Raw genomic sequence first — 22,786 nt, 5'->3', positions numbered from 1 at the left:
GCACAGCTATGGCCACTGTGGCCAACTGGGGAGTGAACCATTGGATGGAAGACCTCTTTCTGTGTAACTCTGACTTTCAAATAAATTAATAAATCTTTTAAAAAAAATGTTTTTTCTGACTCCAGGCAAATAAACCAACTTGCTAGCCCCCTGTACACGCATTATATATTTTAATGTCATGCCTTTCCTTTTATTTTACATTTTAATTAAAATTAATATGTATGTGTAGTCAAATAGCATTGAGAATGCTTTTAGCAAAAATGGAAGGGGCTGGCACCGTGGCACACTGTTAATCCTCTGCCCGTAGCACTGGCATCCTGTATGGGTGCCGGGTTCTAGTCCTGGTTGCTCCTCTTCCAGTCTAGCTCTCTGCTGTGGCCTGGGAAGGCAGTGGAGGATGGCCCAAGTGCTTGGGCCCCTGCACCCGCATGGGAGACCAGGAGGAAGCTCCTGGTTCCTGGCTTCAGATCGCTGTAGCTCTGGCTGTTGTGGCCATTTGGGCGGGTGAACCAACAGAGGGAAGACCTTCCTCTCTCTCTCTCTCTCTCTCTCTCTCACTGTCTGTGGCTCTACCTGTCAAATAAATAAATAAAAATCTTAAAAAAAAAAAAAAAAGGCCGGCACCAGCGGCTCACTAGGCTAATCCTCTGCCTTGCGGCGCCGGCACACCGGGTTCTAGTCCCGGTCGGGGGCACCGGTCCTGTCCCGGATGCCCCTCTTCCAGGCCAACTCTCTGCTGTGGCCAGGGAGTGCAGTGGAGGATGGCCCAAGTGCTTGGGCCCTGCACCCCATGGGAGACCAGGATAAGCACCTGGCTCCTGCCATCGGATCAGCGCGGTGCGCCGGCCGCAGTGCGCCAACCGCGGCGGCCATTGGAGGGTGAACCAACGGCAAAAGGAAGACCTTTCTCTCTGTCTCTCTCTCTCACTGTCCACTCTGCCTGTCAAAAAAAAAAAAAAAAAGAAAGAAAAAAAAAGTCCTCTTCCATTTCTCTCCCACCCCTAGAACAACTCCATTCTTTTAAAACTCAGAGTATTTATTTTATTTTCTTTTTTTAAAGATTTATTTATTTGAAAGAGTTACACAGAGAGAGGAGAGGCAGAAAGAGAGAGAGAGAGAGAGAGGCAGAGAGAGAGGTCTTCCATCTGATGGTTCACTCCCCAATTGGCTGCAACAACCAGAGTAGTGCCGATCCAAAGCCAGGAGCCAGGAGCCTCCTTCCGGCCTCCCATGTAGGTGGGTGTACTACTTTCCCGGGCCATAGCAGAGAGCTGGATCGGAAGTGGAGCAGCTGGGTCTCAAACTGGCACCCATATAGGATGCTGGCACTTCAGGCGCACAGCGCCGGCCCCTCTTTTCTTTCTTTGTTTTTTTTGTTTTTGTTTTAAGATTTGTTTACTTGTTTAAGATTTGTTTATTTATTGAAAGACAGAGTTACAAAGAGAGAGAGGCAGAAATAGAGAGATCTTCCATGTGCTGAGTCACTCCCCAAATGGCCACAACAGCCAGGGCTAGCCAGGCCAAAGCCAGGAACCAGGAGCTTCATCAACGTCTTCCACATGAGTGGCAGGGGCCTAAAAACTCAGTCCATTTTCCGCTGCTTTCCCAGGCACATTAGCAGGACGCTGGATTGGAAGTGGAGCAGTCATAACTCAAACTGGTGTATATGGGTATATGAGATGTCAGCATTGCAGGTGGTAGCTTAACCCACCACGCCAGGACACCAGCCCCTATACTATTTCTTGCATCATAACTTCCAGACATGGCTTATTGATTTCCAATTCTGATTGATGATAATTTCTCTTCCCTCTCTAGTCCCCTAAAGGAGCAAATCAATATAGTACTTAGTACTGGTGTTATTTTTTTTTTTTATTTTTATTTTTTTTGACAGGCAGAGTGGACAGTGAGAGAGAGAGAGACAGAGAGAAAGGTCTTCCTTTTGCCGTTGGTTCACCCTCCAATGGCCGCCGCTGGTAGCGCACTGCGGCCGGCGCACCGCGCTGTTCCGATGGCAGGAGCCAGGTGCTTCTCCTGGTCTCCCATGGGGTGCAGAGCCCAAACACTTGGGCTATCCTCCACTGCACTCCCTGGCCACAGCAGAGAGCTGGCCTGGAAGAGGGGCAACCGGGACAGGATCGGTGCCCCGACCGGGACTAGAACCCGGTGTGCCGGCGCCGCAAGGCGGAGGATTAGCCTGTTGAGCCACGGCGCCGGCAGTACTGGTGTTATTTTGACTATGAGTAAACGCTCACTCCTGAGCCCTCTTGAGCCGTGATTATCTTTCCAACTTTTTGTCTCTCCCGGCATTAAATATTGCTTTACTTTTTCATGTTTTTTTTTTTTTTTTAACATATGGCACCCATCATTTGTCCTTCCCATATAATTTAATTGTTTCTCAATTCACATACTGTTCAATCGAATCTATCAGAGAACCCATCATCACATTTCCCTCTGGAATCTTCTATTCTTTTGCACTTTGTTTACTGCAGGCCATCTCCATCCATACACAGCTGTCATCCTGGTTCTTCTAAGCATCACCAGAATTCTCTTTACCTCTCCTGACTGTTAGATCCCTGATACCTGGATACTTTATTCTCTTGTTTTAGAAAAGCATGTCTTGGGTTAGTGCTATGGTGCATTGGGTTAAGTTGCCATCTGCAGTGCCAGCATCCCATATGGGTGGCAGTTTGAGTCCTGGCTGCTCTAAGCTCCCTGCTGATGTGCCTGGGGAAAGCAGCAGAGGATGGTCCAGGTGCTTAGGCTTCTGAACCCACATGGGAGACCTAGAAGAAGCTCTGGCTTCCGTCTGGCCCAGCCATGGCCATTGTGGCCATTTGGGAAGTGAGCCAGCAGGTGGAAGGGCACTCTTTCCCTCTCACTCTCTCTCCCTCTCCTAATTCTAACATAAATGATAAAATAAATATTTTAAAAATGGAAAAATTTTTCTTTTTCTCTTTGTGCAACTCCTTTCAGATGTTGGGCCTTCTGGATTGTTCCATCATTTTGTTATCATTTGCCTCATTTATCATTCGTTTCCTTTTCTAAGAAAAGTGACTTCACCTTTTTGGGTAAGATTTTTTAAAAAAATATTTATTTTATTTATTTGAAAGACAGAGTTACAGAGAGAGGTAGAGACAGAGAGAGAGGTGTTCCATCTGCTGGTTCACTCCCCAGATGGCCACAATGGCCGGAGCTGTGCTGATCTGAAGCCAGGAGCCAGGAGCTTCTTCCGGGTCTCTCATGTGGGTGCAGGGGCCCCAAGGACTTGGGTCATCTTCTACTACTATCCCAGGCCACAGCAGAGAGCTGGGATCGGAAGAAGAGCAGCCGGGACTAGAACCAGCTTCCATATGGGATGCTGGCACTTCAGCCAGGTCTTTAACCACTGCGCTGTCCCCTTTGGGTAAATTTTAACATTATTGCCAACCTCTCAATCATTTATCTTTGCAATATATTTGTTGTCCCTATTCATTCCATATACTTGTCTTAAATTATATATTTACTTGACATATAAACTAGTCATGATTCAAAATTCAGGGAGTACATAAGCTAGAAACGCAAAGAATCATCTGTATTTGGTTCTCTAGCCTGCTACACGTCAACAGAAGGAAGCAATTCATTTAAAGTTCTGAGAACACTTTCTTGTCTGCCAGTTCTTCAGTTTTTTTTTCTTTTTAAGATTTATTTTATCTATTTTACAGAGAAAGGTAGAGCTAGAGAGAGAGAGGTCTTCCATCTGCAGTTTCACTCCCCAAATGACCACAATGGTCAGAGCTGGGGCTGATCTGAAGCCTGGAGCCAGGAGCTTTTTTTGGGTCTCTCACGTGGGTGCAGGGGCCCAAGCAGTTGGGCCATCTTCTACTGCTTTCCCAGGCCATAGCAGAGAGCTGGTTCAGAAGTGGAGCAGCCAGGAGTCTATGCCACAGTGGCAGCCTGTTCTTTTCTCTCTCTCTTTTTTTTTTAAGATTTATTTTATGTTATTGGAAAGTCAGAGTTGCAAAGAGAGGAAGGGGGCGGGGATGAGGAAAGCAGATATCATCTCTCTGCTGGTTCACTTCTCAGATGGCTGTAATGGCCAGGCTAAGTCAGGCCAAAGCCAGGAGCCAGGGAGCCTGAGCTGGGTGGCCCATACATTTGGACCATCTTCCATTGTTTTCCCCAGGCCAATAGCATGGAGCTGGATCAGAAATGGAGCAGCTGGGACATGAACTGGTGCCCATGTGGGATGCTGGCATTCCAAGTGATGGCTTTACTTGGTCTTCCAAATTGCTGGCCCTCAATTTTTTTTGTGGCACTTATATACAGTATTTTCCCTCTTTTGAATTTTCAAAGATTTATTTGAAAAGCAGAGTAACAGAGAAAGAGGAGAATAAGAGAGAGAGTGCGAGATCCTCCATCTGCTGGTTTCCTTCCCCAAATGGCTTCAAGTTGGGGATGGGTCAGGTGAAGCCAGAAAATTCATGCCGATCTTCCACATGGGTGACATGGCCTCAAGTAGTTGAGCTATCATCCACTGCTTCCCAGGTCATTCCAATCCAGGAGGCTGGACTGGAAGCAGAGGAGCCAGGACTCCAACTAGCACCTCTGATATGGGATGCAGGCATTGCAAGCTGTGGCTTGATCCAGTACACAACGTTTGACCCCCTGAGTTTTGGTTTTTCTTTCTAAATTTTTATTAATGGGGCCGGCGCTGTGGCGTAGCGCATAGAGTCACCTGCATGCAGTTCCAGCATCCCATATGGGCGCCGATTCGAGTCCCAGCTGCTCTACTTCCGATCCAGATCTCTGCTATGGCCTGAGAAAGCAGTAAAAGATGGCCCAACTCCTTGGGCCCCTGCACCCACGTGGGAGACTCGGAAGAAGCACCTGTCTCCTGGCTTCGGATCGTCGCAGCTCCGGCCATTGCAGCCAGTTGGGGAGTGAACCAACGGATGGAAGACCTCTCTCTCTCTCTGCCTCTCTGTAACTCTGTCTTTCCAATAAATAAATAAATCTTAAACTTTTTGTTAATATAAAGTGAACAGATTTCATGTATTTCATAGGTACAATTCTAAAAGATAACCATACTAGCCATCTTTTTCTCTGTCCCTCAGTTCTAGGTTTTTTTTTTTTTTTAAGGATTTATTTACTTACTTGAAAGGAGGAGTTAGAAGAGAAAACCTTCCATCCACTGGTTCATTCCCCAAACGGCCACAACAGTTGGGGGCTGGAGCTGGGCCAATCTGAAACCAGCTGCCAAGAGCTTCTTCCAGGTCTCCCACATGGGTGCTGGGACCCAAGGACTTTGGCCATCTTTTATTGCTTTTCCAGGCCATAGCAGAGAGCTGGATCTGAAGTGGAGCAGCCAGGACTTGAACTAGTGCCCATATGGGATGCTTGGACTGCAGGAGGCTGCTTACCTGCTATGTCACAGCACCGGCCCATCTATTCACTTTTTTTTTTTTTTTTTTTACAGGCAGAGTTAGACAGTGAGAGAGAGAGAGACAGAGAGAAAGGTCTTCCTTTTTCCGTTGATTCATCCCCCAAGTGGGCCGCTATGGCTGGTGTGTTGTGGCCGGCACGCTGTGCCAATCCGAAGCTAGAAGCCAGGTGCTTCCTCCCGGTCTCCCATGCGGGTGCAGGGCCCAAGCAACTGGGCCATCCTCCACTGCCTTCCCAGGCCACAGCAGAGAGCTGGACTGGAAGTGGAACAACCGGGACAGAATCTGGCGCCCCAACCGGGACTAGTTCCCGGGGTGCCGGCACTGCAGGCGGAGGATTAGCCTAGTGAGCCGTGGCGCCGACCTGTCTATTCACATTTAAGAGTAAGACACTAAAAAGCTGATTGGAAGCTATGTACAAGGTTTATTAATAGGCTTTGCCATAGGGTAGTAAGTGGAAGAAAGTTTTGTCAAGAAAACCAAACTGTTTGCATTCATAGGCCTTTTTTTTCCTGCAGAGGTTCAGCTTGTTTTTGCCTGAAAGGTGTAAGTTAGTGTGTGCTGAGGTTCAGCGTCTCACCACTCACGTGCTTTCACTTAATTCCTTACTTTTTATGTAATCCCTCATCCCCAATCCCACCATGGCAGCTGCTGAGGCCAGAAGCTCTGGTATTTAAATTCTCCCCCGACGTTCTGAAATTTCATGGGCTTTTCCATTCAGTATGCCAGCGACTGGGGAGGGGGAGTTGTCAGTGTGGAAACTTATGACATTTGGGTTTAGAAAACCCTAAGTATTTCCTAAGAGCCTGAAGCTCCCGTCTCTTGCAGGGGAGAACAGCAGTAATCACTTAGCTGGGTCAGATCTGGAGGGGACCTTAGAGGCCAAGTTCTTCTACAAACCTTTGAAACCCCCACCATCCCCTCCCTCTCCTTACCCTCCTGTGAGGTTCAGAGCCTTCTCTAGGTTGCCAAAGGGTACACCAACTTCTGTTAATAACCATCCTGGCAGACAGAGCCCACCTTACTCTGCTAAGTCAGTTTTTTTACTTTTTCTTTTTAGTTTAAATATTTATTTGAAAGGCAGACTTATAAAAAGAGAGGAGGCTGGCGCCACACCCCGAGTTCTAGTCCCGGTTGCTCCTCTTCCAATCCAGCTCTCTGCTGTGGCCCAGGAGGGCAGAGGAGGATGGCCCAGGTGCTTGGGCCCTGCACCACATGGGAGACCAGGAGGAAGCACCTGGCTCCTGGCTTTGGATCAGCACAATGCGCCGGCCGCAGCGGCCATTGAAAGGTGAACCAACGGAAGGAAGACCTTTCTCTCTGTCTCTCTCACTGGCTATAACTTTCTCTCTGTTTCTCTCTCACTGTCTAACTCTGCCTGGTTTAGAAAAAAAAAAAAAAAAGAGAGAGAGAGAGAAAGAAGGAAAGATGGGAGAGAGAGAGAGAGAGAGAATCTTCCACTTCTTGGTTCACTCCCCAAATACCCACAATAGCTGGGATTAGGCCAGGCCAAACCCAGGAGCCAGGAGTTTTTTCTGGGTCTCCCACATGGGTGCAGGGGCCCAAGCACTTGGGCCATCCTCCGCTGCTTTCCCAGGCACATCAGCAGGGGCTGGGAGCTGGATTGAAGTGGAGCAGCTAGAACTTGAACCAGCACCCACATGGATGTGGCATTGCAGGCTGTGGCTTAATCTGCTACTCCACAGCTTTAGTGCCTGGGTCACTATTTTTCACTTCCCAAAATAATGTCTCTCATCCATTGTCACTTCTCTTTCCTTATCCAGTCAAGTGCTTTTTTAGGAAAGTCGTTCCTTGGGGCCAATGCTGTGGCACAGTTAGTTAAGCTGCTTGCCTGTAGTGTTGACTCCCATATAGGCATTGGTTCAAGTCCAGCTGCTCCACTTCAATTCAGCTCCTAGTGATGTGCCTGGGAAAGCAGTGGACGATGGCCCAAATCCTTGGCCCCTACCACCCACATGGGGAGACCGGAAGAAGCTCCTGGCTCCTGGCTTCAGCCTGGCCAGCCTTGGCTATATGGCTATTTGGGGAGTAAACCAATAGATGGAAGACCTCTCTTTCTGTCCTCTAATTCTGCTTTTCAAATAAATAAACAAATCTTAAAAAAAAAAATAATTCCTTTTCTATTATTGTAATGGGATTTTTGGAGCAAGCGAGAAAGCTGATGTACTTAACTGGAAAACACTTTGCTTTGCTGTGGATGTGCCCTTGTAACCTTTCCTATCTCTCAGGACACTCCAGCATCACACGTGGCAGTCTTCCCTAATCACCCACCGGAAGCAGATCTCTTTCCTGAAAAGCTGCAGAGGTCACTGTGACCCCTGCCACCCATCTGGTACAGGCCAGAGATGTTTACAGTTACTTGGATTTAACTGCCCCATTAGGTCCAGGCCATAACCTTCATGTCTTCTCCAGGCACTCGACTCAGATCAAAACAGATTTACTGAACAAGGGACACTAAATGATGCCAAACCCTGGCCAGCATGTTCTCCCTTCTTTAGAAATAAATCCTCAGTAACGCTTCACATGCCCACATGGAGTTCAGTGTGCTCAGCTCAACGCTTCAGCTCACTCCTTCCCACACAGCCGAAATGAAGGCAACCGCTTTAACTATTGATGTTCCTCTGTGTCAGCCACCTGTTACACAGAGACAACTGGCAGTTTAAGTGTCAACATGAGGTAACAGAGTTCAAAAGATAAGAGGGAAGGGCTTGTTTCGTGGTTGAGCAAGTAACAGACGGTAGAGCCTGACTTTAGCATCAGCTCCCGCTTCTGTCCATTACCAGTCTTGAGACTTCTCTGAGCTGCAGGCACTTCATCTAGAAATGAAGCTTATCACTTAATTTCATAGGCTGATATGAGGGTTAAATGGAATAACACATGACAAGTATTTAGCAAATAGCAAAATGCCCATCAAACAGTAGCCACTCGCTCTATATTTAAAACATTTCACAGGATCTCCTGTGTTCTCAGGGTTCCATTACTGACTTTGGGTTGTATTTGCCTCTTTGAGAAAGTTCTGGATTCTGAGGGTTAAGTCCCTAGCTTTCCTCTTTAAGGGTTATGCAAGGGGCCAGCGCTGTGGCACAGGCTAAGCCATCCCATATGGGTGCTGGCTTGAGCCCTGGCTGCTCCACTTCTGATCCAGCTCCCTGTTAATGTGCCTGGAAAAGCAGTAGAGGATTGGCCCAAGGGCTTGGGTCAGTGCACCCACATGGGAGACCTGGGAGAAGATCCTGGCTCCTGGCTTCAGCCTGACCCAGCCCTGGCCGTTGTGTGGCCATTTGGGGAGTGAACCACCAGATGGAAGATCTCTCTCTCTCCTTCTCTCTGGATCTCTGCCTTTCATATATATATATATATATATATATATACACACACACACATATATATATATATATATATATATTTTTTTTTTTTTGAGTATGGACCTTGAGCAGATTTCTGTATCTTTAAGATGAAGAGCCACCCCGGCCTCCTTGACAGGACTAGTGGTAATGGCCGTTTCCATCTGCTAGACATTGTCACCCTCTGGCAGAAGAGTTTAGACCAGGGCCCCCTGTGGAAATAGGCTCAGGACCACAAATGGATCACAAATGCTGGGAAAGAATCGAGGTTCTACACCATCTGTGAGTCATGGCGACGGGTGGTTAAGTGGCGAGGCACTACAGTGCCCCCTAGTGGCGAGAACAGCTCCCCGTCCCTCTCCTTCAGGTGTTCGGGAGTCCCAGGATCCGGACGCCAATGGCTGGTAAGTCAGAGCTGCAGAGAAATCATACACTTCTCTCTTTTTTAATATTAACAAATACAAGCAGCAGAGAGGCCAGCTGCTCTCTGCTGTTCCCTGAGGGAGAGCTGAGCACACAGGTTCCTCTGGCCCTCCTCCAACCGCAGGCCTGCCCAGCTCCTCCCTAGCAGATGCTTTGTTCTAGTCCGACTTCTCTCATCCCAGCGCCCCAGTTGGGACGGGAGGCACATGGTTGCTGGCGGTGTGAATACTGTAGTTCCGGCCTCTGCTCCTTGGGTCACAGGACGGTGGTCACTCATCCTTCCACAACCAGCTCCGCACTTGTCCCTGGCCCAGGAACCAGGAGGACAATGACTCAGAGCCCCAGGACGCGGGCAGCATGTGACTTCAGTCATCTTCCAGATGACTCCTCCTCTGCCTCTTTTAGCCACTGGATGAACCTCTGCAGCTGTAAGGAGATGCAGGGCTCAGCTACTGGGGAGGCACATTACCCTCCTATTTAATCCCCATGGCACATAAACGGCTCTGACTAGACTCCAGCCACCCTGGAAACTAGGGTCAAAGACTAGGAAACAGGATGGCCTTCCTCACCTGCTGGTTCTTGCGCAGTTGCCGGCCCTTGTCCGTTACTTCCCTTTGGCTGAACCAGCTCAGGATCGTCTCCTCAGCCAGGATCTCTAGCTGGTAGAAACCCATCAGTACCTGCAGAAGGCCAGTAAAGGGGATCTCAGGGGCCTTGCAGAGGCAAGCAAGATATAATGGATAACAGAGGAAGAGGAGGCAGGACCTTAGCACCTGACCACCAGGCCTCAGCTTCCTTCTCCATACCAAGCAGCCTCCTCCAAAATAGACAACAGTGAGCTATTTACTTTGGTAGTAGAGCAGGTATAACTTCTGGAACTAATGCTGGGGAGTGTTTTGCACATTCCCAGGCCAATCCCAAATGTCTGTCCTCCTAAGCCTTACCACTCCAAGCTGTACTCTTCCAGTAATAAGCATGACACTGGGGGTGGATGGTGCTATCCACCAAACTCCTGACTGGGTTCATGTGAGTCTCTGTTTTGTGTGTCCATGGGGGTCTCCAAGGCCTGTTTCAAAGTCAGTGCAGGAGCATGGGGCTCGAGGTGGTATTCACCTTGGCTATGCAAGTACCAAGAGCTTCATGCTCCAGGAAGAACTCCTCAATGGCTGCCAATGCTTCCAAATGGTCGGCTGCACGCTTTATGTAGTTCCTAAAAACAGGGCTCCAGGCCTTGAGCAACTATGGAAGAAAGGAGAATGAAGTTGGAATACATTCCTGGGCATTACCTGTATCGGAACATCAAGGAAAATCAACACTGATAACATGAGCCTTTCATGATATGGGAGGACAAGAGTGAAACGATACAGGTCTGAGGAATCATGGCGGAAGGACTTAGAAGTTACTGGCAGTCAGGGGTGGGGAAAAAAATGGTTCCCCAGGAAAGGTAAAAGGGGGTCAGACACTGTAGGCTTCCTCAAAATACCTAGTCCCCGCCTCGAGGTTGATCTCATTCAGGGTCAAATCATTTTCATAGGGTCTGAAAGTCCAGGTCTATCCTGAGTATACCCTTGAGAGCCTAGCATGGACTGAATCCTGTAGTCTCAAAGGCTACTCAGTATTGATCCCAATCAGCTTCCAGAGGCAAAGGGAAAGGAGGTAAATGCAGCAAATAACCTGATTTCCTGTGAAGTCAAGCATGGCAAATACATGTGTCCATCACCACCCAATCCCTTGTCCCCAGTCCCGGTCTTTGCTCACAGGAAGCAGCAGGGCACAGTAGCGGTTTGCTTCCAGCGGGGAATCCATTTGTTGCAGTGGGAACTCCAGGACCACGTGGCTCAGTACCTGCATCACCTCCTTTAGGCTTATGTTGTAGGCATACCTGTGGGGAGACTGGGGTGACACCAGGGCCTTCACTGGCCCTGTCAGCATGCCGTAGGACTAGGACTTTGACAGAATACCAAGGAGAGGAAGTCAGAGGGAACAACATGGAGGGAGAAAGTCTGCGGAGGCTGGAACCTAAAGCTCTTCCTGCTCTATTGGGTTCTTGAAGAAAAAGGTTCCTATCTGGGCAAGAGAACACTTAGGAAAGAACCTCTACCTGCCTGAGTTACCCCAGTGAGGAGAGAACACGGAGGCGGTCCTCTTACTTGAGAGAGTTGATCTCCAGGATGAGATTGTCACAAGAAATGCTCTCTTCTTTGCCCCGCTGTAGTGTTCCCAGGACTTCATTCTGGAACACTGAAAATGAAAGCAAGAGTAAGTTCACAGGCCAACATCACTTCAGAAACGCTCTAAGTTATATGGCCCTGACTCCACAAGAAACCTTTTCAGGGAGGAACACATGCGTTTGCCTAGTGGGTCCAGGCAAACCATAACCTGGAGGCTTTCTTCCTTTGTCCGGGACACGGCTGCCCTGGCCACTTACCTTTGATGTCATCCAACTGGGGGGAGCCTGCTCGGCTGTCCAGCTCCTCAGAATCCATGCTTCGCTCACTTTCAGTCTCACTCTCCTCTTCCTCATTGATCGTGAGTCCTGAAAATGCAGAAAGGATGAGAAATCAGAAAAATAAGGAAAGCGACTTATCTGCTGTGTGTGAGGAAAGCAGCCAACAAGTGATCCGGGCCCGAGGTATTCATTATCCTTTCCATTATTCCGACTGAGCAGAGGAGGAAGACAGGCATGAGGCCGAGCTCACCCCACAGACTCTGCCGTAGTTCTTCCTCTTCCTCCGTGTTCCTGTCGGCAGCTTTCCAGAGGTAGCCTTTGCCTGCAACTCCTACTTCCGCTGGATTGTAACCTGGAAGCATGCCGCCCTTTAGAGAAGGCCCATGGGAAGCAGCAGCACCCCCCCAGGCGGGATCACTGGTTTTCCTATGGGGCAGAGAGACACACAGACGCCCCACACCTGTTGAGCCTCACACCTTTCAGCTTCGCTTTCTCCTTTGCTTGGTTGACCCCAGAATCATCACTGAACTGGCCATCATCCTCATCTTCCTCTGCATCTGGAGGGTGCAAAGAGATGACCGAGCCCTCAGGCAGCGTGATGTTGGGGCCCACTACCACCTGGGGGAGAAAAAAGTAGTAGGTGGCACCGACCCCACAGTGCATGGAGGAAAGATACATCCTGACAATGAAAGCAACTTTTCTTTATTAAGCCAATGAAACCACTGGATTTGGACTCTGAGTTCTGGTTGGACTGTGGGTGGAAATAAGGCCCCTTCTGGGTCAATGTGACTACCAATCAATTCAGGGCCTACATGGAGCAGGGGACAGATCTCACCTGGGAAGTGAGGACACAGTGTGGCTTCAGTGTCACTTCTTCCTTGACCTCAGCATGGTCACAGAGCAGAGACTGATGGATCTGTGCCCCAGAAGCCACTTGAACACCTTTCCACAGGTAGGCCCGGTCCAGCACCACGTTATCACCTGGCTCAGGATGGGAAGGACTCCTGGTCACTCAGGATCCCAAAACCAGACCAGAGCCCTTCGGGGAAGACAGGGCTGCCTGATCCCAGCAAACCCCCTCTAGCTCCGATACCCTCCTCTCCCTCCTTGTTTACCAGAAATGCCCCCTCGCCCTCCAGGCCCAGGCCTGAGAGTAGAACACTGCTCAGCTGGTCCATCCTCCCCACAGTGGACAACTACTAGAAACAATATAGAGACCTAAGAACTGAGAACCTGTAAAGTTTCTGGAAACCTCCTCAATTCAAAAACCTTATTACAGGGGCCGGCACTGTGGCATAGCAGGCAAAGCCACCGCCTGCAGTGCCGGCATCCCAAATGGGCGCCGGTTAGAGTCCTGGCTGCTCCACTTGCAATCCAGCTCTCTGCTATGACTTGGGAAAGCAGTGGAGGATGGCCCAAGTCCTTGGGTCCCTGCACCCACATGGGAGACCCGGAAGAAGCTTCTGGCTCCTGATCGGCGCAGCTCTGGCTGTTGCAGCCAATTGGAGAGTGAACCAGTGGATGGAAAGCCTCTCTCTCTCTCTCTCTCTGCCTCCCCTTCTCTCTGTGTGTAACTCTTTCAAATAAATAAATAAATCTTAAAAAAAAAAAAAAAGAACCTTATTACAATAATATCCATGTCTAAAAAAATCAAGTCAAATTATTCGGCCTCTTCTTGTATATTTTAGAATTTTAATCTTATTGTTGATCTTTTAAAGGGGCAGTACCATTAGGAGCATCACATTCCCACAACCAAAGTGAGTTGCCAAGAGGCTAACGAGTCAGATATGGAAGAATAAAGAACACTGGACCCAGATTCAAGTCCCAGCACTGATTCTTATTACCTATGACCAGCAAGACAACCTCTTTGAGCCTGTTTGTAAATGAGAGATAAATAATAACTACCTTGCAAGGTTTTTGTAAGGATTAAACAAAATAACATATGTAAAAGCCCTTTGTAAACTGTAATGCAGTTAGACAGATGTTATTACTGCATGCTAATTATCTACCTGGTCCTGAATCTGAATATAGGGTACCCTGGAATGTGAAGAGTCACCCAGTACACAGGCCACAAATTAGGTTATTACTACTTTCAAGCCCCTATTCCCTCCTTTCTTAGGGTAGCCACTCTGGTTCCTTATTCCCAGGGACTAGCCCTCACACCTCTATCTTTGTATCCAGAGACACAGGGTCCCCGGTTCCTGCTCCTAGGATGGCTGGCTTGCTTCCCACCTGTGCTTACCAATGCAGCAGCCAGGACCAATGACACTGTTGGTGATAGAGCAGTTGCTGCCAATGACAGTGCCAGAGCCCAGGAGTACATTCTCCTCCAGGATGCTGCCATGGCCCAAGCTGACCTCAGGCCCTCGGTAGATGTTGTGCCGGGAATGAGTGCAGCTCTGAGCGGTGCTGTCAGTGAAGTTTGCCTCTGGGGTGAGAGGGTAGACCCATCGGCGGATGACATCAGCACAGACAGCAGAGTACATGTGCAGGTTGGAGACGCGGGCTCCGTATTCCCTAGCTGTTACATGCATGTGGATCTGGTTCCCTAGGATCTGATGAGGGAAGGAGAAGGTGGTTAGCCAAGCCAGCAAGACAGGAAGAATGCCTCCAACGTACCTTTCTACCCTCTAAGTTCCCTTCTGCCAGCTCTCACTGTCACAGCCAAACAGAGTTCCCCTCTCCTTTAGCTCTTTCTCCCACTCCCGAGTCTCAGTAAAACAGACTGGGACTACAAGTAACAGCACAAGATAAAATTGGAGACGTCTCCTACTTTCCTAAGAAGCCTTGGAAGCCTTTTCTCACCTCCTCGTTCACTAACAGGCCTCGCACAAAGTCATCTCGAGTCTGGTAGTCAAAGTTGTCTGTGAAGAGCTGAGCCACCTGGGGAGGGTGGGGTGGGGAGAGGAGATGTAGGGGTGGACTATTGTGCAATGATTCCCTGGAAGCAAAGATAAGCAGCCAGAGACTTAACACACCAAAGAGAGCTAGACTAAATCAGCATCCCACAGAGGGTCCCAATAGGTTAACAGGGAGAAGATGACAACACATCTTTGCTTTAGAACAGAGAGGGAAGAAATATTAAGAAAAGAGAGGGAAGAAATATTCCTTGGCCTTTTAGAAATTTATTTATGTGCTCCCCTTGGCCTTCTAAGCAGGCGATAGTAGACCCTCAGGGTCCCGCTGTGAATATGCGGTGCTGGGGCGCTCACCTGCGGGGAGCAGATGCTGATATGACAATCCAGTAAGTCATACCGAATCTCCACGCCAGCACCACTGCCTTGGAACAGGCTCTGTGGGAAGAAATTCCAAGCACTTTAACCGGGTTCTTTACTGGACCCATCCCTTCCCTACCTCAAAGACCCTAGGCTGCTACACACCAGAGGAAAAGAGAAACGTCGGAGGCCCTGGGTCTTCTGGAAGTGGAGAATCCGGTTTGTGGCACTATCCACAGCCACTACCACATTGTCCTCGTGGCAACGAGTTGGGTGGCTGGGGGATGATTCTTTGAAGATCATTGTCATCACGGATACATTTTTTTCTAGCTTCCGCCTTAACCTATAAAGGACAGGAGGGAGAGAGCTGCAAAAAAGCAGTCCTCAGGCTCTGCTGCTCCCCAACCCTGTCCCCGCCACGCTCCCACCCTGACCTATGTTCCTCGAGGGCCCTGGTGACATTGATGTTGGAGATGACGTCTCCGTACACCAGGAGGAAGTCAGAGCGCACTAGGGCTTTGGCGTCAACGTCACGGAGGACATCTCCCAGCGATCGGTAGAGCTCTGATGTAATTATCCGAACCACGTTGAGGGATGTCGGGCGGCACCACTTGGATTTCCTATGGCAAGAGGGTGGTAAGGGCAATGAGTCAATCAGACATAAAGATTATGTGCACCACCCCCAATTTTTCAACCTCATGTGGCATCCACACTCCTTCTGTATGGCTTTTCTGGGTTCCTGCCAGCGTCCTCAACTTCAAAAGGACTTATGAACTATAATTAACACTTTTAGCATCCTGTGTCACCAGTCTTGTTTTACGGGTTAGAGGAACATGATTATTTCCTCTCTATATCCTGAATCCTGTCCCCAGACATGCACTTAAAACTCGAAATCCTGCTGAAACCTACGGTATACAAAGTAGCCCGTAAATACACTTTTCATGTCATCTTTCCTTTCTAAAGTCCACATCAAATTTAGAAAGTGTCTGAAGACTGTGCTAATATCCTTTTTATAAAAGTTAATTTATTTATTTGAAAGGCGGAGTTACAGAGAAGGGGGAGAGAGAGAGAGAGAGAGCTCTTCCATCCACTAGTTCGCTCCCCAAATGGCCATAATAGCTAGGGCTGGGCCAGGCCAAAGCCAGGAGCCAGGAGCTTCATTCAGTTTCCCATGCGGGTGCAGGGGCCCAAGACCTTGGGCCATCTTCTCTTGCTTTCACAGGTCCACTAGCAGGGAGTGGATTGGAAGCGAAGCAGCCTGGTCTTGAATTGGTGCCCATATGGGATGCTGGTGCTGTAGACGGCAGCTTAACTTGCTCTGTCACAGCACAGCACCAGCCTCTCTAATGTCCTATCTTTATTTCCTAAAGTTCCATAAGCCCTGAGACTCACTCTTTTCATTAAGATCTTAACAAACATTTATTAAATGCTCACTTTGTGCTTGGCACTAAGCTAGGTAGAGGGAATAAAAAGATGAAACAGAGTCCATTCTTGTCCTTGAGGGTCAGAACACAGAATATTCAGAAATGCAGTGGAAAAACAAAGATGCTATTCTTGTAACTTCCATATTGGAGTCATTAAATAAAAAATAAAATCCACTGGGACCACACTATGTAAGCAGGATTTAAGGAAAAAAATACTTCTTTGTTTGAAAGGCAGAGGGACAGAGAAAGAGAGAGAAACAGAGATCGATTGACCTTCCATCTGCTGGTTCATTTCCCAATTGTCCGTAACAGCATGGCTGGGCCAGGACAAAGCCAGGAGCCAGAACTTCAACCTGGTCTCCTACTTGGGTGGCAGAGACACAAGTACTTTTGAGCCATCATCTACTGCCTCCAAGGCGCATTAGCAAGAGGTAGCACTGGAAGTCGAGTAACTGGGACTTGGGATTCCAATAAGGGATGCCGGCGTCCCAAGTAGCAGCTTAACACACTGTGCCACAACATAAATCTTTGTTGTAGGAGCCTTAAGAGAGATACAAGGCTTCAGCTGTTCACCTGATAAGTGAAGAAAACACCCCAAGACCTTACAATAGGCTCTAACTAGACACATTCCCCCTTCCCCAACATCTCCCTTTTCCATTCTGAAAATGCTGGAAAAAGACAGTGAAAACAGAAAGGGGTGTTGAAGGGTCTTACTGCAAATGTTCTTTGATCTGAGCAGCCTTCCAGCAACAAAACACAAAGGTCTCCTGTACACCTGTGGCAGTCAGGAATTCCAGAGTGTAGTCAATTAGCGCCACATTGGCCAGAGGCAGGAGGACCTAGAGGGTGGGATATGATGAAAGATGGAGGTCTTGAATCCATGATGGCCTCTGGGTTCCCCACTGCAACAATTTCCATGCCTCTACCAGTGTTTCCGGGCACTACGGTTTGCTTTATCTTTTCAATTCAAAGATAAAACAAGGTTCCGTCTGTGAGAATCATGCCTTGCAAGGAATCTAGCTGCCTAGCGTGAGACCCAGTAGACCACTGCTAGCAAAGCATAGTAATGGAAATCAGTCACATCTCTCGAAACATTTCCTTCCTTGATATCTTTGTAGGAATCAGGGACTAGTGTTCAAAATGAGCAGCCAGCAGGCCCTCGGGGTGTGGGGGAAGCTAGGGAGAATTCCCTCTAAACTCACTGGAGTTCTCTCGCTGAACTGGGCTAGCAACACCCAGGACTAGCTCAGCCCAATTCCCCACTGTCTAGACAATTCAGGGGATGATGGCAACCGGCCACTAAACCTGGTCTATGCGCCTCTGACAGATGGCACTGGCTGTCATTAGCACCTGGAGGGAAAAAAAACAGCACACGGCCCAAGACCTAGGCCGCTCCTTTGTAGGCAGATTGCCGCCCTTTGAGAGGCGGACGGGTCCTTTCCACTTAAGCATCCCTCCTCGGCAAGGTTAAAGGGCAGTGCGGTCTCCGCCTTGTCGGGGCGAGGTCTCCTCACGCGTCCCCCGCCTCGGTGGACAGCACTCTGAGCGCCCAAGTCACCAGCCGCTCGCTGACTCAGGCAGTCATCAGGGCTGTAGGCAACGCCTCCGTCTTCCTCCGATCCAGGTAACCCCCGATTTTAGGACAACAGAGGGGGACACAAGTCCTTCCAGGGCATGCTTCACCAGGCAGCCCAAAGGAGCTGGCATTCCACCTGCTCCAGCCCCGCCACCCTCCCCGCTGCTCGCGTGCGCGACGCTCACCCGAGGCTGGTCCTTGGAGATGGGGAAGAAACGGCGGTTGAAGCTATCGGCCACCAGGACCGCCTGGAGGGGCGGCGGAGGCTCCTCCTCCGCACCTCGGGCTCCCCCGCCGCCGCCGCCGCCTCCTGGCCCCCCGCCGCGCTTGTTGGCCCGATCAGACACTGCACCAGGCGGCGCCACCACAGTCGTCGCCATCTTCGTCTCTCGCCGTCACCACTTCCGCGAGGAAACAGACACCGCAAGCAGTAGGGGACAAAAAGGACCTCACACTTGAAACGCGCAGGAATGACGGGAGGGAGGGGGCGAGGGAGGAGGAGTGCGCATGCGTCCCGCCCGAGCGCTTACCGGTCCCACTGCAGGTCCCAGGCGGGAGGGCGCGAGGCGCGGCGCAGCCAGCGGAGGCGCAGGTGGGGTTGCAGCTGGCTCAGGCCCCGGTTTGGCCGTGGACTAGCCGAGATGTTTGCGGCATGATGGGACTTGTGGGTGCCGCGAAGGGGCTGGGGCTGTTCGGGATCCGTAGTCGCCCACTGGTTTCTCCGCCCTTGTTAACAATTGTAGGCTTCCCCAGTCAGTCTGGTCACCTAATGGAACCCGGCGCCTTGGGACGCCGGGACCGAGTCAGACATCGCCTCCCCCGCGGGGGCTCACAGTTGGGAGAGTGGGAATCCTACTGAGCGCTGTTTGTGGGTCAGACATCGCCTCCCCCGCGGGGGCTCACAGTTGGGAGAGTGGGAATCCTACTGAGCGCTGTTTGTGGGCCAGGCACGGAGCAAGCCTGAACTCGGTTGACCCGTCACCTATCTGCAAGACTTCTCACTCATTCGTTCCACAAACACCTCGAAGGAAGTCCACCCAGCTAGCAAGTGCGACCTGCTCTGTCTTCACGGCTCCCTACGCCTCCTGCCGGCTCCTGTGGGGACAACAATGTCTAGGATGTATTCATGGATTCATTCTGAACCTATCAGCCTACGCAGCATCTTGGGCGGAAAGGAGATGGGGGGAGGACCCTAGAGCAGCGGGAAACTGAGCAGGAAAAGGCCCGAGGCTGAAGGGGCGCAGCACGTATCGGGGAAAGGCGCCGCGGCTGAGAGGCGGACGATCCGCGAGGGGCGGCCCCTTGGGGGCGAGGCCCGAGGCTGAGAGGCGGACGATCCGCGAGGGGCGGCCCCGTGGGGGCGAGGCCCGAGGCTGAGAGGAGCGCCGAGCCCGCGAGGGGCGGCCCCGTGGGGGCGAGGCCCGCGGCTGACAGGAGCACCGAGCCCGCGAGGGGCGGCCCCGTGGGGGCGAGGCCCGAGGCTGAGAGGAGCGCCGAGCCCGCGAGGGGCGGCCCCGTGGGGGCGAGGCCCGGCGCCCTTTGCGCCGCCCGCGGTGCACGTCGGGAGTTGGAGTTCGCGGGGCCGGGTTTCCACGTGGCGGGTCCCTGCTCCTGGCTGGGCTCCCGCGGCTCTCTTGTGGGACGGAGGGCTCTGTCATTCCTTCCTTCTCCCAGGCAAAGCAGGTGCTCGGCGGACACCCGTTGCTTTAGGAAAGCTTAACCTGGAGAAGCGAAAGGCAGCTCAGTGAGTGTTTTATAAATGAACCGATGCGGTAAAGGAAGGTATTTAACTGCCCTGCGAATGAATAGGCAGAAAAAGGGGGAAAAAAAAAAAGGTGTGGGTGCTTAGCCAGAACTACTGAGTTGTGCAGGCACACAGAAGGGGGAAGTTTGAGGGAAGGGAAAGTAAGCCCGATTGTAGGAAATGTTATATATTAATGTTAGTGTCACAAAACACACTGAACACCGGAGTAAGGGAAAGGGCTTATTGGGGGAAAACTCAGTAGACCGGAGAGAAGGGGCGAACAGAGAAAAAGAGAGGAGACTGTAAGAGAGAGACAGAGAGGAGAGAGAAGAGAGACGAGAAGAAGAGATGAGCCAAGAGAGCAGAGGCCAGAGAAGGAGGCTAGAGAGAAGAACCAAGAGAGCACGTGTTCAGGAACAGGCCCTTTTAAAACTTTGCCAGAGGGCGGGCAGGGAAGCAGGAGCAACAGATCCCTTTAGGATGGGGGTGGAGCTTGACAGAGGTTGGTCCATGTGGCCACCTGGCTAAAACCGCCAGTTTCTTAACAGGAAACATTTAATGTTGGTTTATTTTCATTTACTTGAACTGCAGAGCAACAGAGACAGAGTGAGAGAGATATTCAATCCGCTGGTTCACTCCCCCAAATGCCAGCAACAGCTAGGGCTGGGCCAGGCTGAAGCCAGGAGCCAGGGGCTTCATCCAGGTCTCCCATGTGGGTGCAGGGGCCCAAGGACTTGGACCATCACCTGCTACATCCAGGATATGCATCAGCAGGAAGCTGGGTACGAAGTACTGGGACTTGAACCATGCACTCCCATATGTGCAGCAGGAGTCCCAAGCAGAGGCTTCACCTGGGTTCCACAACACTTCTGTTTTAGAAGTTTTTGAGGATTCTGGGGACCTCGGAGAACAGTGAATTCCCAGCAGAAGGCATTTGTAGGAGTAGTAGACCCAGGCCTTAAAATTCTGTAGACAGGGCCAACTCCATGGCACAGTGATTGAAGTGGATTAAGTGGCCTGCAGTGCTGGCATCCTGTATAGGCGTGGGGTCCGAGTCCCTGCTGCTCCACTTCCATTTCAGCTCCCTGCTAATGTGCCTGGAAAAGCAATGGAGGAAGGCCCAAGTCCTTGGGCCCCTGCACGCACCTGGGAGACCTGGAGGAAGCTCCTGGCTCCTGGCTTTGGATTGGCTACAGCCGTCTGGGGAGTGAGCCAGCAGATGGAAGACCTCTCTCTCTCTCTCTCTCTCTCTCTCTCTCTCTCTCTCTCTCCTCTCTCTCCTCTCTCTCTCTCTCTCTCTCTCTCTCTCTCTCTCTCTCTCTCTCCATAACTCTGTCTTTCAAGTAAATAAAGTAAATTAAAAAAAAAAATTGTGTAGGCACAGGGGATTAAGCCACTTCTGGGTCCTGGTTGGAGTCCCTGCTGCTCTGCTTCCTGAAAAACAGCAGAAGGTAGCCCAAGCACTTGAGCCCCTGCCACCCATGTGGGAGACCCAGATGGAGTTCCTGGCTTTAGCCTGGCCCAGCACCCCTACTATTGCAGTCATCTGGGGAGTGAACCAGCAGATGGAAGACTCCCTTGCTGTCACTCTGCCTTTCAAATAAAGGAATACATACATATGTAATCTTTTAAAAAAAATCATAGACAAAGTGTATCATCACAATAACAGCTAATAATACCAACATTGACCATGTGGGTTAAATGGTGTTCCAACCAAGGGCTTTTTCATATACTACTCATTTAATTGTCACAACAACCTTTTGGGGTAATGCTATTATTATCCCAATTCAAAGATGAAGTCCAGGCAGAGGGAGGTTGAGTAACCTGCCAGCTGGGAAATCACTTGGAGCTGGAATGGGAGCTAAGAGGAGGCTGGCTTTGGAGTACCACCGTGTAATCATACAACGCGTTGTCTACATGCACAACTCCATGTTTGTATGTGAATATGCTTATGTGTGTGTTTCAGTGTGTGTGTGTGTGTGTGTGTCTAGATCTGGCTACATAAACTAAGGAGAAAAATGAAAACAATGTCAGCCAAATCATTAGTAATGGTCATAACCCCAGGAGATGGGGTAAGGTGAGAGAAATAGGGGGAGGGTTTTTATTAAAAATTTTATTTATTTATTATTGGAAAGTCAGAGTTACAGATAGAAAGAGAAAGATCTTCCATTCACTGGTTCCATGATGACAAGGGTTAGGCAAGGCCAAAGCTAGGAGCTAGGAGCTTCATCCAGGTCTCCCATGTGGGTGCAGGGGCCCAGGCACCTGGGTCATCCTCTGCTGCTTTCCCAGGCACATTAGCAAGGAGCTGTTTTGGAAGTGGAGCGACCAGGACTTGAACCGGCACCCATATGGGATGCCAGCACTTCAGACAGACAGTGACCTAACCTGCTGGGCCACACCACTGGAGAGGAGGATTTTAACTTTTTATGTTACTTGTGTGTGTGTGTTTGTAATTATGTATGTGTGGTTTTCACTATCTTCCTGTAAGTTTTGAAACAAAAAGAACAGATTACGAAAGAGAGATCTTTCATCTGCTGGTTCACTCCCCAAATGGCTGTAACACCCAGGGCTGGGCCAGACTCACACCAGGAGCCAGGAGCTCCATCCAGGTCTTCCATGTGGCTGGTGGGAACCCAAGTGCTTGGGCCTTCATCTGTTTCTCCCCAGGGTGTGCATTAACAGGGCGCTGTATCAGAAGTGGGGTCGATGGGACTCGAACTGGCACTGTGATATGGGAAGAATTTTTTTTTTTTTTTTTGACAGGCAGAGTGGACAGTGAGAAAGAGAGATAGAGAGAAAGGTCTTCCTTTTTGCCGTTGGTTCACCCTCCAATGGCCGCTGCAGCCGGCGCATCTCGCTGATCCGAAGCCAGGAGCCAGGTGTTTCTCCTGGTCTCCCATGTGGGTGCAGGGCCCAAGGACTTGAGCCATCCTCCACTGCCTTCCCGGGCCATAGCAGAGAGCTGGCCTGGAAGAGGGGCAACTGGGATAGAATCCGGCGCCCCAACCAGGACTAGAACCCGGTGTGCCGGTGCCGCAAGGTGGAGGATTAGCCTGTTAAGCCACGGCGCCGGGCATGGGAAGAAATTTAACTTGCTTCACCACAATGCTGCCCCCCCCCCCCCAACCCAGCAACTTGATTTTTATTTTATGTGTGATGGAATGGAG

At 50.3% G+C, this 22,786-nt stretch overlaps 1 protein-coding gene across 1 annotated transcript; it reads right to left on the bottom strand.

Annotated features, from left to right (window-relative positions):
- Positions 1-9,214: 9,214 nt before the first annotated feature.
- On the bottom strand, positions 9,215-18,328 carry EIF2B5 (eukaryotic translation initiation factor 2B subunit epsilon). The gene is made up of 16 exons (XM_062210499.1): positions 18,058-18,328; positions 17,011-17,135; positions 15,307-15,492; positions 15,038-15,215; positions 14,870-14,950; positions 14,463-14,540; positions 13,900-14,212; positions 12,493-12,638; positions 12,134-12,275; positions 11,908-12,009; positions 11,637-11,744; positions 11,359-11,449; positions 10,967-11,090; positions 10,322-10,447; positions 9,778-9,888; positions 9,215-9,634 (listed from the first exon to the last, which is right to left on the bottom strand). The coding sequence occupies exons 1-16, from the start codon at positions 18,250-18,252 to the stop codon at positions 9,578-9,580; spliced, it is 2,163 nt and encodes a 720-aa protein (XP_062066483.1). The 5' UTR covers positions 18,253-18,328; the 3' UTR covers positions 9,215-9,577.
- Between the last annotated feature and the right edge of the window lie 4,458 nt (positions 18,329-22,786).

The sequence above is a fragment of the Lepus europaeus genome, chromosome 2 (genome assembly GCF_033115175.1).
Source record: "Lepus europaeus isolate LE1 chromosome 2, mLepTim1.pri, whole genome shotgun sequence".
NCBI lineage: Eukaryota > Metazoa > Chordata > Mammalia > Lagomorpha > Leporidae > Lepus > Lepus europaeus.
The sequence above is the reverse complement of the archived record's forward strand: the minus strand, read 5'-3'. Positions and strand labels throughout refer to the sequence as shown.

Excerpts from the sequence above, each read along its gene's own strand:
- EIF2B5 (XM_062210499.1), bottom strand. The coding sequence starts at position 18,252 with ATGGCGACGACTGTGGTGGCGCCGCCTGGTGCAGTGTCTGATCGGGCC. Across the intron at positions 11,450-11,636 it reads CCAGTTGGATGACATCAAAG|TGTTCCAGAATGAAGTCCTG; the intron begins GTAAGTGGCCAG and ends TTTCATTTTCAG. Across the intron at positions 10,448-10,966 it reads ACTGTGCCCTGCTGCTTCCT|TTGCTCAAGGCCTGGAGCCC; the intron begins GTGAGCAAAGAC and ends TTTCTTCCATAG.